General features: G+C 41.6%; 2 protein-coding genes across 2 annotated transcripts; both read left to right on the top strand.

The window, feature by feature from the left end:
- Nucleotides 1–3,107: 3,107 nt before the first annotated feature.
- LOC130405363 (odorant receptor 131-2-like) lies at nt 3,108–4,061 on the top strand. The gene has a single exon (XM_056610425.1). It carries the CDS (start codon nt 3,108–3,110, stop codon nt 4,059–4,061), a length of 954 nt encoding a protein of 317 aa, XP_056466400.1.
- Nucleotides 4,062–10,087: 6,026 nt separating this feature from the next.
- Nucleotides 10,088–12,861, top strand: diabloa (diablo, IAP-binding mitochondrial protein a). Its single transcript, XM_056612108.1, has 6 exons — nt 10,088–10,398; nt 10,652–10,784; nt 10,912–11,037; nt 11,134–11,244; nt 11,495–11,591; nt 12,163–12,861. The coding sequence occupies exons 1-6, from the start codon at nt 10,262–10,264 to the stop codon at nt 12,357–12,359; spliced, it is 801 nt and encodes a 266-aa protein (XP_056468083.1). The 5' UTR covers nt 10,088–10,261; the 3' UTR covers nt 12,360–12,861.
- Nucleotides 12,862–15,359: the final 2,498 nt, after the last annotated feature.

Below are 15,359 nucleotides of genomic sequence, written 5' to 3'. Positions count from 1 at the left end.
TGCGCTACAGAAACATTTTTAGCCAAACAGAAATGTGATACATGAAAGATTTGTGTTTAATGACTGCAAACAAAGCCATTGTGAAACAACAGAGCAGTATGTAGCCAAAGTGAGAGGGCTAGCAGACACATGTGAGTTTGGCGCACTTAAGGACGACCTTGTTAGGGATAGGCTTGTTATGGGCACAAAGGATTCAAGCTCACACATACAGGCGCGCATGCTTAGAGAACCCAATCTCATCCTGATGAAAACTATTGACATGTGTCGCTCCAGTGGACAAACAAAAATCAAGATTAAGAAATTAGGAGGGGAACGATAGTCGGTACATTACAAGTCCTGTGCGCAGAATTCAGAGTCAAGCCACAGATATGCCTCCCGGGAATGTCAGTCAGAACCACGTGCCCAGAAGGGGCCCAAACAGCACAATGTAGCCAGTAACAACAAGCAGAGGCAAGATAAAGAATCAGTCTGTCAGTACTGTGGATCGATGCACTCAAGAACCAAATGCCCTGCATACGGAGTCACGTGCAAGAAATGTGGCGAAATAAATAATTTTGCCCGGGTGTATAGGAGTGCACAGAACAAACCTCAGGTGAATCTTGTAGGGGATGACAGCCAGTCAAAAGGGTCAGATGTGATGTGGTACGTCTCTCAAGTCAACTGACTAGACAATGTTGCAAACAAATGGTGAATCTCAAGCTAGCCACAGACAATGAAGAGTCACTGGAGTATGATCCTGGACAGAATCCAAATGTCAGCAATGTAATGGGCTTCACTGACCTACAACGCATACTACAGGACGGTAACCCAGCTCTGTTACCCAGCAAAGCAATGCTTAAGTTGTATGATGGCACACTGATAAGACCCAGAGGAGAATATGAACTCAAAACAGATCATAATGGCACAACGCACATCCTCAAATTTCCGATAATGGAGACATCACAGATACCGTTACTATCAGCCGACACCTGCCAGAGACTGGACCTACTTCACATAGACCCCAAGCATGTCATAGATAGTGTCAACACCCAAAATCATACCCACTCGTCACCCAGTCGCACTTGCTAATAGCCATCTTTTGCATCTAATACTGAGAATATCTTGGCCTTTGCTAATTCCGGCAGTATTTCTTCTACTGTGGGCATCTGGTAGTGTGATCTCAGTAGGGCCTTGTTCAGCGGACCCAGGTCCAGGCATATACGTAGTTTGTCTTTCCTCTCCGTCACCACCATGTTGCTGATCCAGGGTGTCCGCTCTGTGACCTTGGCTATGATCCCTTTCTGTTCCATTTACCTTATGGCTGTGGTTAATCTCTCGTTGATTGGGATTTGCGTCCGCCGCCCCAACTGCTGTACAGGCCTCACCTTGTGCTCTCTCTTCAGGTGTAACTCTCCCTTGAGGCATCCCAGTCCGTCGAAAACATCCTCATATGTGGAGACGATTTCTTCTTCTGTTTTGGGTGTGACCGTGTCTGGGTGATTTTGGGTGTTGACACTATGTATGACATACTTGGGGTCTATGTGAATTAGGTCCAGTCCCCAACTCTTTCGCGAACCGGTTAGAATGAACGAGTCTTTAGGACGAACGAACCGAACCGGTTTGTTTCTCTCGTTCGTCTCGTTCACCATTCGATCACCGGAAACTCGACTGAACGAACGAACGAGTTTCCGGTAGCACTGATTCCACTGAGTCTGACTGACTCAGAGAACCGTGCAATGGCGTGCATTCCATGATGCGATTTACCGCTACCGGAAACCAGGCTGAACGAACAAACGATTCGCGAACGACTCCTCCCAGTTCAGTCGAGTTTCCGGTAGCACTGAGTCTGACTGTCTCAGCTGGGAACCGTGCAATGGCGTGCATTCCATGATGCAATTCACCGCTACCGGAAACTAGGCTGATTCGCGAACGACTCCTCCCAGTTCAGTCGAGTTTCCGGTGAATCGATTCACCGGAAACTTGACTGAACTGGGAGGAGTCGTTCGTGAATCGTTTGTTCGTTCAGCCTGGTTTCCGGTAGCGGTAAATTGCATCATGGAATGCACGCCATTGCACGGTTCTCAGCTGAGTCAGTCAGACTCAGTGCTACCGGAAACTCGACTGAACGAACGAACGAATGAACGATTCGCGAACGACTCCTCTTGGCGAACTGACTCACGCGAACTGGGTCACGGAAACTAATCATTAAATCCACCACTACAACGCATGTCTCTCCTCTCCACTTGAATGCCATTGCCTACCTTTAGTACCTTACTTCCTGAATCACTACAGTACTTGTCTGGTCTCTAGCGCCATCTGCTGGCCGGATTGTATCGTAACAATTATCAATATCATCTCGCATTACTTCACTATATATATCACTATATACCTGATGCATGTTTGTCTCATAATAACTTAAGTGATAACATTTGAAAAAGATGTTGTACAGATCTACACTTAACAGAGTGTCTCTGTCTAAATAATGGTTGGTGGTGATCACGATACAATAAAGCCTCTTATTTAACACATTGACACAAGACAGTGATGGCACTATTAGTGTATGCACCAGATAAATAAACATAATTATATATGCCATAATAATCTTCAGAACATTTCCTCCCAAATCTTTAATGAAAATACAGAAGAATGCCCAACTTCTATTCATTGACCCAAGCATAAACATAAGGTTAATAGCCATAGCATGATCTGAGTTACCTCTGGAGAGTAATAACTCCTATGAGAACTACATTTGAGTAAAGGATGACAAATCACAACCATGGCTCCTACGTAAGACGTCACAGATCCATAATAATCAAATAAAATACGGCTATTTGGACATTTAACTGTGGGCTGTGGAGCAGCAACTCAGGTGAGTGCGCAGAAAACGGTGTGTACTGTCAGTTAGAATATTTGTGAAACTAATAATATCACTGGATTTGACCTTTCTCTTATTTTGTTATTCTTTCATTGACAGCTGGAATATACAGAAATCGGTCTTCCTTAAATTGGATGCGTGTTGATGCAATTGTTAGGGCAATGCATAATGTTTCAACAGATATTTGATTCTTGATTGTGTGAATGTTAACAAATTTCCTTCTTTAGGTTTTCTTCCCAGTTCACATATCAACATGCATAATGTGACCGGGTTGTCGGGCAATTCAACATCTCCAACCAATTTACACGTTATCATCAAGGTGTGTGTGGTGGTTCCCTTCTTCTCCATCTTCCTCTTCAGTATCGTACTCATGCTCTACGTCTTTGCATCTAACCGGCACTTCATGGACAGCACTCGCTACATCTTGTTTGCCTTCATGCTGGTCAACGACACCCTAGTAATGTTGTCCTCTGTGCTACTCTTTCTGCTGGCCATGGGCCAATCGAGGTTCCCCATTGTCTTCTGTGCCCCCCTGCTGTTCTTCTCCACTGCTTTCTTCCTCAACACCCCTCTCATCCTAGCTACCATGTCACTGGAGCGCTACGTGGCTATCATGTACCCACTGCGGTGCCCACCTGCGTGGCGATCCGACCGTGTCTGGTTCATCTTGCTGTGCCTGTGGCTCATCAGCTGTGTCCTCCCCACGGTGGACTTCTCCATAGCGGGGGCTCGTCCCGGCGTGGACGTCCTCTCCACGCCCGTCTATTGCAACCCTGTGGCCCTCAACTCTTCTCCCGTCCAGATTTTATTCAAGGTCTCCCTGAATGGGCTTTTCTTCGGAACGATGGCAGTCATCATCCTCTACACCTACATAAAGATCCTCCTGGAGACCAAGAAGATGAGGCAGGACAGGGCCTCTGTGAACAAAGCCATGCACACCGTGCTGCTCCACGGCTTTCAGCTGCTGCTCTGCCTCATGTCTTTCACCAATCCCATTACAGAAAGGCTACTCCTGCTAAACGCCTACTTGCTGCCCGGTGACATCTACTTCTTCACCTTTTTCTGTTTTTGCCTCATTCCGCGTTTCCTCAGCCCACTCATCTACGGCTGGCGGGACAAGAGCCTGAGAGACCACATGAGAAAAGTCACTTTCTGCTGCTCTTATAGTCTCAAGACCCGTGGCATGCTGAAGCCATCTAGATTTTGAAATTATAGATTTATTTTTTACCAAAAGAGAAATCAATGTGATAATAATATCCATAAGATACAGTTTTTCCTTTTGTAATTTTGTGTGTATACGTGTTTTGAAGACAATTCTTCAAAGATGATCTTATAGGACCTTATTACCGCACCGTGAAAAGTTGTAAATTGTATTTAATACATGATTGACATGTGGTTGAGATAAAAGCCAACTTTGTAGGGGATTTTTTGGGCCACGGCTAAAGTGCGCTTTAAAAAGCAAATACATTTTCAGTTACAATCTTGTCGCAATAAAGTAAATGCATTTGTGTAATATGTAACAAATTATATTTGTTCTAACAACCTAGTTATACCACACCTTAAAGCCTAATGATTGCTCATTCTTCATATGATGCTTTATATACTGCTGTTAATAAAGTCACAATTGTTGTCTGAATTATTATACTGAGTAAAATTACAAATAGTTGTTTAATGTTTATTGGCCTATTCTTTCATTATTTATAATATATTAAAAAGGTGGGCCCTTATTTTTAGTTCCACTGAAATAAATAAAGGTGTGCTGGGACAGGTTTTACACACATACAGATTATTGAAATTCATAAATCGACCAAAGGATTATGAGCATACATGTATCTGATGCCAAAATGTATTGAAATGTCAGCAGTAGCTTAGCTTGTATTCATAATAAAATTACAGGCTTAATGTTTCCCCATATACAGTGGCCTATTTTGATCATCATATGGAGCAGTAGGGAAAGTGCAATTTAGGTCTTGCCATTTAGGTATTGGACTTCAGATATTGTTCACTCAGAGTACAAAGATTTACTTGAACTGAGAAACTACTCAGATATTACTTTCTGCTTGTGTTAAAAACGTTTGCTTAATAATAATTAAATTCTGAACAGACATTTTTAGGCAACTGAATCATACAATATTATGGAAGTGTCAACGACTTATGTTAGCAATAAATAATAGCATCTTGAGGATATCAACATTGTAAAGCAATACACAATAAGCAAAAATGATAAGGTTCCAACCTACAAGTCTTGAACCTTTCCTCAATGATTATCAATCTATAGTCTCTAGCGCCCTCTTCTGTTGGAAGGGGGAGCTGTGCTCCATTTATCGTTCACCATTTGTTGTATTGAAAACATTAAACGTTTCATATACAATTAATATCTATGATATGATGTTCAACCTTTTTCTGAGCATCCCATATACAGTTTATGCAATTCTCGAAAAAAGTCTGAGTCACCGAGGTACTAAAAAACGAACTTTTCAAAAACAATCCAAAAGGGAAAGTTATGTAAGCACAGTGGAGGGCCGACATAACAAGGGTAGGCCTATTGGAGTTTTACTACAAACCTCTCAAAATCAAGAGAGGTTAAGTACGGTTAATCAAACATACAGTTAAAATACTTCATCAATGTTAACCCTGGCCTGTAGCTATATTGTCCATGATATTATTCAGGTACTTGGTTTCTTAACTTTCCATATGCTGGCTTCATTAATAAAAAGTAGGCCACAGTAGGCCTATAGCTTGGCATCGTGTTCTAGCCTGTCGTCACTTTACATTTGGGCTTTGAGAATATTATATCTCTTATTTTGAAATCCAACACAGTAGACGCTAAAAACATTTAGAATGCATTTTGCATAGCCTAACGGCCTACCCTGGAATGGTTGTAATTGTATGTGAGAAAGGGGAACAATCAGACTGTATCTAATGCAGTTTTAAGCTTACAGGCTACGGAGGTCGATGTAGCCAGTTCAGAGATAATCAATTGTAATCTAAACATTTGAAAAGTATGCCTGGATTTATTATCTTTCTACAAGCGACCAAGGAAGGATGGAATCTTTCAAGACAACAACACTCAAGGCTGTTTGAGGGTCCCTTATGGTTTGGCTTCTTTCAGTTGTGACATTTGACCATAACGGCTGGCTGGGATATGGTTATGTTTTGATCTGCCTGAACAGATTTCCTGTTCAGATGTCTGCCCTGCAGTTGAGCAATGTCTTACCTCCAAATCTAATTTCTCCTGACGATCTGATGTGGTCTAGACTCTAGAGAAACAGCCTCGGAGAGCACATTTGGTTACCTCCCCTAGAGAGTGACCACACACAAAAAAGTCTATCTACATTGGATTGCATCAAACACAGGAATGGTTCTTTCTGACTGGGTGATGTTAGTGGTGGACATCAGTGCCTCTACTAATGAGTTTATATTTTGATTGACTTCGCCAAAGCAAAAGGATACTGCCGCTACAGTTAGAATACATGCTATTCAACAACACACAGACCAACAGACAGATAAAGGGATAAAGAAACATTTGGAATATTTTCTGTTTATTTTAAATCACTTGTAGTATTTGTTATGTACATGGAGCTCTTATGGCCTAACTCTGAAGTGTGGTTAGAGTCAGCTTTTTCCTCCCTTGCTTAGTAGGTAACAGGCTGGCTGATTATTAACACTGTGCACCGTCTGAAAAGTGCACAGTCTTTTGGATAACATGTTCACTCTCAAAAGTAGATCACTGGAAGTCCGATTTTTGCGCAAGTCCTACGTACCTAGCAATCAAGATTGCTGCAGGCAAACACTGGGCCAAAAACAAACATAGCACATCTAGTAAACAAGTGGTGCCTTTGCAGCAAAGTTTAGTCTATCTGCAGCACTGAAAGTGGGGTGGAGGCTACCGCAAAAACTTCAACGTACAAGCAGTCTTTAATAATGTAATAAATTGTACTTTTATGTCCAGTACAGTATAATGATACAGGAAAACAGGTTGAGAAGTGAGGGAATGACATGATACATAGAACCACAAGTGGAAATTGAACCTGGTTTGCTACATGGAACACTTACAGTTTTAGCCATCAAGCATATATTTTTGTGTATTTCTTCGTTGAATGTTAAACATTAGGTTTGATAGAGAGCATGTTCTAAAGTGAAACATGAAAAATAGAGTACAACCCTGAGGCCATTATCATTTTTGCATAGAAATGATGGTCGAGAATGGATCGCAGTGTGTCAGCCATTTACAGTCTGTAAAATAGAGCTGAGAATTAAGAACAATTATATATTAAGAATTTTGTTTAGACGACGGGAAACAAAAGTGACTTTAAAATGATTTTTTTCATACACTGATATGATATTTTTCTGTTGTTGTTATGGAATGTAGCTGATAACATGAAGAAAAAAGTGGCCGTTAACCTTCATTAATTAGCTAATGAGGGTTGCATGATCACTGAGATTATAATGAGTCCCAGATGTAGCACTTAACGATGGCAGTTTGCCTTTTGTTTATCCAAATCCATAACATGTTTTTCCATAACTATGTCAGCATTATAACTAATTACCCAATGTGGGATAAAGCTGTACAAAACATTGTTCCCATATTGAGAACTCACTCATGAGATCTATTAGTGGGACCTAAGTGTGAAAATGATTATTACTAGGGAGGCCTCAGTCACCTCAGTCTGTAATCATATTTTGTTTGTCTAAAGTTTTCAGAAGAAACTCAAGCAAAGTCATGACAACCACAAAAATATACTACTAACTTCAAATGATGATCATGTAAAAAAGTGATTCAAATTAAAGAAGATTTATTTTGAATTTAGGCAGGACATTTACAAAAAATGAAATATGTAATTGACATTAAATACAATGCCTAAGAGTGAGGCTGAGCAGTTAGAAGAAAGGTCATCAATGGTCAAACGCTTCAGAAGACTTTGTGTGTGCAAACTTGTTTGTTTATGTGTGTGTGTGTGTGTGTGTGTGTGTGTTTGTGTGTGTGTGTGTGTGTGTGTGTGTGTGTGTGTGTGTGTGTGTGTGTGTGTGTGTGTGTGTGTGTGTGTATGTGTGTGTGTGTGTGTGTGTGTGTGTGTGTGTGTGTGTGTGTGTGTGTGTGTGTGAGTTGTGTCTGGGTGCATGCCTATGTGTTTATGCCTGCCTGTTTAATCCAGCTGCAGAATCACTATCAGAATTATATTACTTATATTACTTACTTATAGGACATTTACAAAAAATGAAATATGTAATTGACATTAAATACAATGCCTAAGAGTGAGGCTGAGCAGTTAGAAGAAAGGTCATCAATGGTCAAACGCTTCAGAAGACTTTGTGTGTGCAAACTTGTTTGTTTATGTGTGTGTGTGTGTGTGTGTGTGTGTTTGTGTGTGTGTGTGTGTGTGTGTGTGTGTGTGTGTGTGTGTGTGTGTGTGTGTGTGTGTGTGTGTGTGTGTGTGTGTGTGTGTGTGTGTGTGTGTGTGTGTATGTGTGTGTGTGTGTGTGTGTGTGTGTGTGTGTGTGTGTGTGTGTGTGTGTGTGCATGCCTATGTGTGTTTGGGGTTGTTCGTGTATGCCTGTCTTTGCATGCCTGTATGCTTGTGTATGCCTGTGTGTGTGTGTGTGTGTGTGTGTGTGTGTGTGTGTGTGTGTGTGTGTGTGTGTGTGTGTGTGTGTGTGTGTGTGTGTGTGTGTGTGTGTGTGTGTGTGTGTGAGTTGTGTCTGGGTGCATGCCTATGTGTTTATGCCTGCCTGTTTAATCCAGCTGCAGAATCACTATCAGAATTATATTACTTATATTACTTACTCAACCCCATCCTTGGTGAGGTTGATGAAAAAAAGACATGAACCAACAAACAATATATGCACCCTCAAAATTTTTTTCAATCACACTACTTTTGTGTGACTGAAACACAACTGATCAAACATTATAATTATTTTACTTTACAAACTGAACACCTGCTTCCAAAGTCTTGCACTGACATAATGCGTGACAGGTGTGCATAAACCGGTAATACGATGGGCCTACTGGAGGCACGGCTTCGTGCTGGGCGCGTGTCCTGTGGTTGAAAATCCATTGATTTCTATGAAGTTGAGTTGTTTGTATTATTTTTTTAATAGGCGGTATCGAGAGCAAGGCTATGCAATTGAATCAACATTGAGGGATAGTAAAGCCTAAATCATTGACAATCCATTCTAAACAGCAATTCTAAACAATTTGCAATACTGACTAAAGTCAATAAAGAAAACCTGTTGAATGGGAAACTTTGTTGATACGTATGGGCATTTGGTCATAAATGTACATTTGGCCACCTTTCCTCTGAACACTGCAATGGATTAATAAACACAACAATCTAAATAAATGTTTGAAATACACTCAGAAAAATTCTAGGCTTACTGCATATCCATTCATGAATCAATTATTATTGTAGAGCTAATGTTTCTTAGGACAAATATTAAGAACAAAAGGTCAAATGTCATAACTGTAGTCAAACACTTATATATAAGTATATCTAAATATATATATATATATATATATATATATATATATATACTTCCTGGCAGTAAGTATGAAAAAGTAGACCTAAATATTGGCATTACTGTATTAGGATAGCCAATATTGATTTGCTATTCCAATTTTTTGCCTTTATGGCATTTATTACTGTGCCCTCAGACCAAATTCTTTATAGCTGTAAACAACATGGAAGTAGGGGACATGCAGCATATTTATTTGAGACGGTATCGACTTAGTGAGACCCTTTTAATACCTTGACCTCAATTGAACAACCATAACCTAAAAAAGTTATTGTAAGGGTCACTTCTTAACTCCTTTTCTTAGTAGACCTTAATGCTAGTCGGCAAATCATTTCATGACTGGTGGATTTGGATACATGAGGCCTCTGTAATTTAAATGAGCTACAAAATTATTTTTATCAGCCTTATGGAAAACTATGTGCAAGCACTATTTTGGGAGTGATCCCGCAAAATGCATTAATTCCCATTCATTTCTAACTCTCACCCCATGCTATGCCTACGTGAAGAATACCTGATGTAAACCGCCAAGTGGACGCTGCCAGCCATCCACTGAAGTTAGAGGCCCGACTGTTTGTGTCAAGAGTCTGCGTACCTACGTAAGAACTTGTTTGCGCTTGTCTCAATAGCTAATGCCAATTGCGCACATTGTAAACAGATCAATGTGTTTTCGCAATGGGAGGATGAAACCGGAGACGTATAAATACCCCGGGGACGGAGGGTCCAGTATTATCAGTTGTTTGGACAGCGCAAAGGTATAAACTAGAGAAAAAGCGACCAAAAGGTGGCGACAGATAGTATATCTGTGTTATTATAATTAATAATATTCTTTTCACAATCCTGCATATCTTTCCTTCATTTTTTTCGACTGAATAGTTCGACAAATAAATAAGCAAAATGCAAGCTGTACGTAAATGTGCACAGTGTGCCACTCGTCCTGCCGGCGGACTTTTGCATACCAGGACGGATGTTTTACTGCTGCGCACCAACATGGCGGCGCTCAGAAGAGGCGCAGCTTGTCTCAGCTTTCTAAGGTGAGCTCGACTTTTCTATGATCACAGTCGTAAACATGACAACAAAACATTGTGCCTTCTAATCTATATATTTATATACTCATATGGCACTCATAACATTTTAGTTTTATTCAAACGACATACAAAAACGTGACGTCCATTGCTAAAATAGCTCTGACTCATTATCCCGGCTGACGTTATACCCATGAACATAGGGGCCTTCGGTTGCTGTTATATTGCTCAAAGCGTTTTCTGACAATGTTTCTTTGTGCAGGAGCTCTGCGAGTGTCCTTATCAACAAGAGAAAACCCACAGTCCAGAGGTTGGGCGGGTGGACAGATGTTGTCCGTACAAGTATAGCGTCGTTGAGCGTTGGAAGCGGGCTGTGCGCTATTCCTTTTACCCAGGTATGCACCTCTACATTGGAAACTAGTGCGAACTTAAATGAAATAAAATATGTATTTTAAAGAAAGTATTTACAGGTGCTAAGATCTCACATAAATGCTCTGATTTTTTGTCTCCGAATATACGTAGCATGTGGAAAATCTCTCACACGACTGCTTGATCAAAAGAGCAGCGTCGCTGGTTACCGACAGTGCGAGCACTTACCTCTCCCAGACCACCCTGGCTCTCATAGACGCCCTGACCGATTATGCCAAGGTTGGTCAAGTTAATCAGACCATTACCAGCCATTTCATCCATATCTCATAAATGCCACCAAATAAATATCTAACATTTAATCTATTCATTTTACAGGCGGTGCACACACTCATTGGTCTCCAGAGACGTTACTTGGCTTCGCTAGGGAAGCTGACGCCAGCAGAGGAGGACTCCATTTGGCAGGTCATCATAGGTCAGCGCTCAGACGTAAGTCAATGTTTATCAAGAGTCCAAGGCTGTACACCTTGTTTTGCAACACACACGCACGCACATGCATAGACTTGCACACACACATTCACTTATCTGTCTGCACAGTGTCCACCTGTGTTACCTTCGCCTGCACGGACACAGTGATAGACCCGTGTTCAAGACAAAGTACCTTCTCAGGGAGAGCGTGGGAGCTGTGGGATGCTTTGCTATTATTAAAGTCTTTCCATTTCTCTCTCTTTCCTGACAGGTTAGTGACAGACTGGAGTTGTGCAAGCGCTTTGAGTCGACCTGGACTAACGCACTCAACCTGTGTGAAATGGCCGCCGAGGCAGCGTACACATCAGGCAAGTAAAGAAAAAACCCTCTGTGATGTGAGAGTGTTTTCCGTTTGAGAGACGTAAATCAAAGGAAGAGGCATTCAACTGCAACCCTTAAATCGTCTATGAAGGACAGAATTGTCCCATTGAGAAGTGTTGAGCTGGAACCTTTTCAAAAGCACCCCGTAATGGCCACTGAATGGCCCCACCTGTCACTGAGATAGTTATAGACGGATAGTTTGTAATGGCTGCAGCCTGCCGGTGCTGTGCGTCATGTGTGTTGTTGTGAAACAGTATAACAACCGTCCCCTGACCTCTGGTGGGCGGTTACGCAACACTTCCTAAACACCAACCGTCACGAAGTCGCGGCTGATGCCATACAGTGCACGGATCAGTTATAGTGGTCAGCGTAGCTTTGAGGAACCCCAGTTGGTGTCACAACCAGAACCAAAACAAAGGACAGATGGACAGGAGCACCTGACCCAATGTTCTCACAGTAGCTCTGTTTGATTTAGGGCCGTCCAATTCCTTTCTTGTTACCCAGCCGGTTGACTAACGGACTGCTCTTCCCCTTCTTCTTCCCCCATCGTGTTCCCAGGAGCGGACCAGGCATCCATCACTGTGAGGACCCACATTAATTTGGCCCAGACGCAGGTCAGCGAGGTGCAGAAGATCTCGAAGGATGCCGAGAAGAAGCTGGCCGAGGCCAAGGTGGAGGAGATCGAGAGGATGGCGGAGTACGCGGGGCTGCAGGTGGACCACGAACTCCCTGAGGCCTACCTTCGAGAGGACTGAGCCAACAACATGAATAATAAGAGGGGGAAAACGTGATGCCATGATGTTTGACTCATGTTGGTGGTGGGGGGTCGTGTTTATTCTTGTGTACCCTAAAGATGAGAGACGGTTTTGCAAGAACAATGTAGCGATTACAATGTTGTTTTAATCACAATCCTATTTGTCTTTCTCCAATGTTTACTTATGTTTGACTTTTGCCTGTTACGTCTCCAAAAAAATGCATAGCAAATGCAAAATGGAAATTGTAAACCCAATAGGTGAATCAAACACACTTATTCAGTAACATTTAAGATTCTCTGTCTAAAAGGGTAATTATTATTTATAACTATTTATTTGATTGGTAATGTCTGGTTCTGTAATGTGGAAGATGATTATCTGGTGTGTATTATGTGGTTGTGATACTGGATGGGTCAGGGTTGAATAAAGAGAACATACCTTTTGTAACTGTTTTCACTATAATAAATACTTTTTCATACCATATTCTTCCTGAATTATTTTATGATCATGGACCTCTGAGTAGGCCTGACACACCCACATATATTAAAGAATGTGTATATAAAAAAAACCTTGACACTGGGCATCAATAATCAGGTTGTGTAAACAAATTAAGTCGGCCGGTACATCAATGTACTGGAAGATGTGTTCCCTTTTTATGCCGACTTGACTCGTGACCGCAAACATTGCGAAATAACTACCGAAATGTTAGTCCGGTTGGTCACGAGTCCAATTCAAATCCAGTTGTACTATTTCGTGCTTTGTATTGAGGTTGATGTTATGCTGGATGGGCTTCGAGTTCGAGAGAAGAGAAGCTTTTCTTTGCTTATTTACGTTTCTCCTGTCACTCGTCGCCTTCTCTTCACAGCAAATTATCCATGCCCCCGAGTATCACCGCTACAGCTTCTAGGCTATTTCTCAATTCCCTCGTCAACACCTCGTTTACAATGTCACCTACACCAAAGTCAACAAGGATGACCACAACTGGACTGGAGGGTGTTTGTTGAGGTTTAAGGAGATACCTACAAGATAAATATGTGCGTTAATAAACACTCAAATTCATTGCTTTTTTACCTGTTGGCCAGCAGATGGCAGTCTTAATCTGTCAAATCATGCAAAACGTGTATGAAAGGCTACTGATGGATTGCAATGGAATCCTTTATTGTAAAAAAATTGTTTTACTCTTTGTTGTATTGTTTGTGTATGTCGTCGTCATCGTCCGATTGAAGGAGGTTTCATCCTTACATCGTCATTGTATGTGCTTATTAATAGTAGGCCTATGCATGCTTAATGGATATCAAATATGGTCTCTAAAGGTCACGTTGTGCTGCCCAGGGTCATTTTTAGAGAGAGAGAGAGAGAGAGAGAGAGAGAGAGAGAGAGAGAGAGAGAGAGAGAGAGAGCTCATTATGGAAGGACCTATCTGAGCTGTAAACACAAGTGTTGAAGCGTCAGCACAGAGATGACCTCTCCCCAATGCAGTCGTTCAACACCTTGGCAGAGGACAGGACTGAATGGGGGGTGGAGCGGGGAGGAGGGGGGGGGGGTCTGGGTGCGGTTGGGGGGGGGGGGGTGGCAGGGAGGGAGGGAGGGACTGGCTTGTCGATGTGACTGGTTGAGAATGCAGTGTTTAACAAAAGGTGTTTTCACAGACTGTAAAACCAAGTGCCCTAGACAGGAATCACAGCAGAGATGGTGCCAAGGCACCGGTCCCTGCCAGGGAGAAATTGTAACAGCGCTTTTAGAGAAAATGCTTTTGCAGAGTTAATCCTCAATGAGACGACTACCCTAAACCACAAGGTCACTGGCAGTGAAGTATTATACACCATATTATAAACCGTTTAGCTCCCCTGAGGGGGCTTAGCGAGAAAAAACATAATTATAATCATAACCCACACCCTGTTAATTGTTTACAATATATTACGGTAACTAATCAATTGCCTATTTATATATTTGCACTCTTTGGGAAACTTTGAGACACATTACAGTGCGATGGGTCGTGGCCCATCGCACTGATGATCACGTCTGATTGATGGTGGTAAGGGCAGGACTTTTACCTGGTGATTTACCACTTGTTGAGGTATAAATAAACCTGGCCAAGGGTTGGTGAGTGGGGAGGGGGGCACCAATGGAACAACACGCCATGGGGCACGCTTTAATCACAGTGTGGTTAAGTTATGGTGTTTTCCTTTGGAGGATAAGGGTTAAAATAAATTCCTGCTGAGTTGATGCCCCTTGATGGGAACGTATGGACTGTAATGAAGATGTCACTGGGCAGTAAAGTAGGCCTGGAAATACAGGCGTCACACTGTGGCTGGCGTTTTGAGCGATACGTTTTTCATTGCCAAGATTCCTATCTGCATTTCAGTGTATTGCATTTATTTAATATTCTTTTCTTCATTTGCATTCTTTGAATTATAAACCACATTATTTAATTTCCTTAAACATAGTGTTTGTTTCAAAATTCAATTGAAGTTGGGTTTCATGTGTACCTTTTTAAACAATGTAACCGTATAAAAAAATCTTCATGGTTTGGTTGTTGAAATAAAATGATTTGCAACTGTAGACGTTCCCTTTTGCTAAATCAGTCACGGGGAAACTATTTCAGTGTCATGTGACTTCACTGCAGTGTAAATCCTGACAGTTTATATTAACTTTCACATTCAGTTCTTCTGTCCACTTATCTTCACCTCTATCTGTCCAAAGAACAAAATGCAGCCCTTTCAAACAAAAAAGGACACCTGTGAAGAGAAAATAAAGGACAAATAGAAATCAATGTTTAGGGGTTGTCTTTTTAATTCTTGCCTCGATTGATTGAAAAAGATTATAATCATCGGCACGTTTTAATTTCTCTGTGCATGCACCATAAAACTACATGTACCAAAAATGGTCTTACTGTTTATATTGTGTTTGTCGGAGCGTTTGTGTGTGTGTGTGTGTGTGTGTGTGTGTGTGTGTGTGTGTGTGTGTGTGTGTGTGTGTGTGTGTGTGTGTGTGTGTGTGTGT

This window comes from Gadus chalcogrammus, chromosome 16 (assembly GCF_026213295.1).
Source record: "Gadus chalcogrammus isolate NIFS_2021 chromosome 16, NIFS_Gcha_1.0, whole genome shotgun sequence".
Classification (NCBI taxonomy): Eukaryota; Metazoa; Chordata; class Actinopteri; order Gadiformes; family Gadidae; genus Gadus; species Gadus chalcogrammus.
Note: the sequence above shows the minus strand (reverse complement) of the source record. Positions and strands in the feature narration are given on the sequence as shown.

Coding starts and splice junctions, on each gene's coding strand:
- LOC130405363 (XM_056610425.1), top strand. CDS start 3,108: ATGCATAATGTGACCGGGTTGTCGGGCAATTCAACATCTCCAACCAAT.
- diabloa (XM_056612108.1), top strand. CDS start 10,262: ATGCAAGCTGTACGTAAATGTGCACAGTGTGCCACTCGTCCTGCCGGC. Junction 11,038..11,133: donor CCCTGACCGATTATGCCAAG/GTTGGTCAAGTT, acceptor TTCATTTTACAG/GCGGTGCACACACTCATTGG. Junction 11,592..12,162: donor CGAGGCAGCGTACACATCAG/GCAAGTAAAGAA, acceptor TCGTGTTCCCAG/GAGCGGACCAGGCATCCATC.